The 1,935-nt window shown below is 34.0% G+C and overlaps 1 protein-coding gene across 1 annotated transcript; it reads right to left on the reverse strand.

Moving 5' to 3' along the window:
* Positions 1 to 6: 6 nt before the first annotated feature.
* On the reverse strand, positions 7 to 1,869 carry LOC107722085 (uncharacterized; the record flags this gene model as incomplete). The annotated part of the gene is made up of 6 exons (XM_016530309.1): positions 1,423 to 1,869; positions 1,268 to 1,322; positions 1,023 to 1,150; positions 710 to 939; positions 234 to 393; positions 7 to 26 (listed from the first exon to the last, which is right to left on the reverse strand). Coding segments are annotated over exons 1-6 (795 nt in total), but the record flags the coding sequence as incomplete, so codon positions are not given.
* Positions 1,870 to 1,935: the final 66 nt, after the last annotated feature.

The following is a 1,935-nucleotide window of genomic DNA, read 5'->3' on the forward strand; positions in this document are numbered from 1 at the left end:
CATTACACTTTGTTTTGATGCAGCATCTGAAAGAGAAAACTCGTTGAAGAATTCATTGGAAATTTGTTGGATGGTAGTGCTTTAAATTCACAGCTGCTCTTGTAAAGAAGGTATATGAAATTTGTAGACATCACAAAGTTCACCAAGTGATTGAATTCACAAATACATACAAAACATGAGTAAATACAATATTTCTATGTGTATGTGGGAAGTGTTCATGCAGCAGTGATTACCTCTGATTACATCTGTTAAAATAAGCTTAGAGAAGGGCTTTTTATTTCCTCTCCCCTGCCAGTTAAACTTTGTGGCCAGATCATCTGTTAGGACATGCCGCATAATATTCTTAATCACATCCTTTTTCCCAAAACCTCCAAGTCTTGACAGATATCTTACCTATAAAAATATATAACTGTTTTATTAAGTGTTGTTAGTAATTATTACATGTCTTGGGATACTTTTGAATACAAAAATATTTTGTATATAGACCACAAAACTGTGTATGTACATTAGAAGAGTAATAATGAATCTGCATTATTATTATAATACTGTATTTCATGTCCATTTATTTTATTTATTTATTTAGTAAGTAGCCGTGGAATAATGTACAGTCATTATTGCAGAATAAACCCCTTACAGGTGAGAGTATATTTTTCTGTAATGGCTGGCTGAGTGTACATTATCCCTTTCTTTAAATGCCGTGTCGACTCACATATTTTTGGCGTGTTGTTGCATTCTTTGTGAGCTGTCTTTCAGTCCTGGCAACCTCTTTAATGGTTCTAAGAGGCAGTTTTAGGTTTGTTTTAACGTCTTTATGAGGAATGCTGGTACTGCTGGGGACCTCAGAAACCGTATTGTCTTTTAGTAGTTTCTTTAACATAGTAGAGTTTTCCTGAACTGTGCTCTTGATGTCTCTCAGCATTTGGAGGAGCTCATCCTTGTCTGTTGTGTAAAATGAGTTATGCAGTAATTACAAAAAAGAAAAAAACTTCTCAAACTGATTATGACAAAAGAAGTTGACTCACCATCAGCTGACATTCTGGATGTAGATGCAGATGGTGCAGGAGGAAGTTGTTGTTTTAACATTTCTTGAGTGCTTTCAAATCTTTGTCTTTTTAGCATTCCAGGGAATCCAGTGGCTAATAGATATGACCTTTATTTGAAAAGAAACAATACTTTAACAAAACAGCACAAATGAATTATTTTACGTAAATAAGTAAAATCATTTGAACAAATTTTGTTTTTGGAAACAAAAGTGTCTGTTACTTACCGTTCTTTCCGTTCTTTAATTTCTTGTTGCTCCTCTTTTGCCTTCTCAAAAGTGACTGTAATAAGATAAATATTTATTGTATTATTTGAGAACTGAGTAGACCGTACTAAAAAAATCCTAAATTTAAACAGTTATTTTAAAATAGTGACCATTACCATATTCTCTGTGAAAGCTAATATTTAATTTCTCCCATGGTTTCCCTCCTGTTTCAGCTTTAATTCTGTTCTGAACAGCTTCCATGCACTTGTCTGGTGATTTGAATGGGGGCCAGTAACATTGTTTCTTGTCTAGGCTCAGCCAGTTTGATGCTACCACCATCACCTCATCTGAGTCTTGCAGAGTAACAACTGCATACATGGTCAGTCTAGTGGAGGGAGAAAAGAAAACAACAAAACAGCATGTTTAGCTCTGATTGTGAGTGCTTAATTTTAAAGTTAATTAAGATGTTGACCAGTCAAATTATCAAGTCATGGGATTGACAAAAGTCACAGAAAAGACGAAATTCTGACAAAATACACCAATTCACAGGTATTATTTTTTTAATTGGTTGAGCTAGCCTTGCATTGTTTAGTCAGATGTCTATTCTAATTGCTTCACAAATTATGGCACACACAATGTCAGTGCACAATATATGTATATTATTAAAACACATCAGAAAATGAGATCTT

This window comes from Sinocyclocheilus rhinocerous, unplaced genomic scaffold (assembly GCF_001515625.1).
Source record: "Sinocyclocheilus rhinocerous isolate Xijiao unplaced genomic scaffold, SAMN03320098_v1.1 scaffold15009, whole genome shotgun sequence".
NCBI lineage: Eukaryota > Metazoa > Chordata > Actinopteri > Cypriniformes > Cyprinidae > Sinocyclocheilus > Sinocyclocheilus rhinocerous.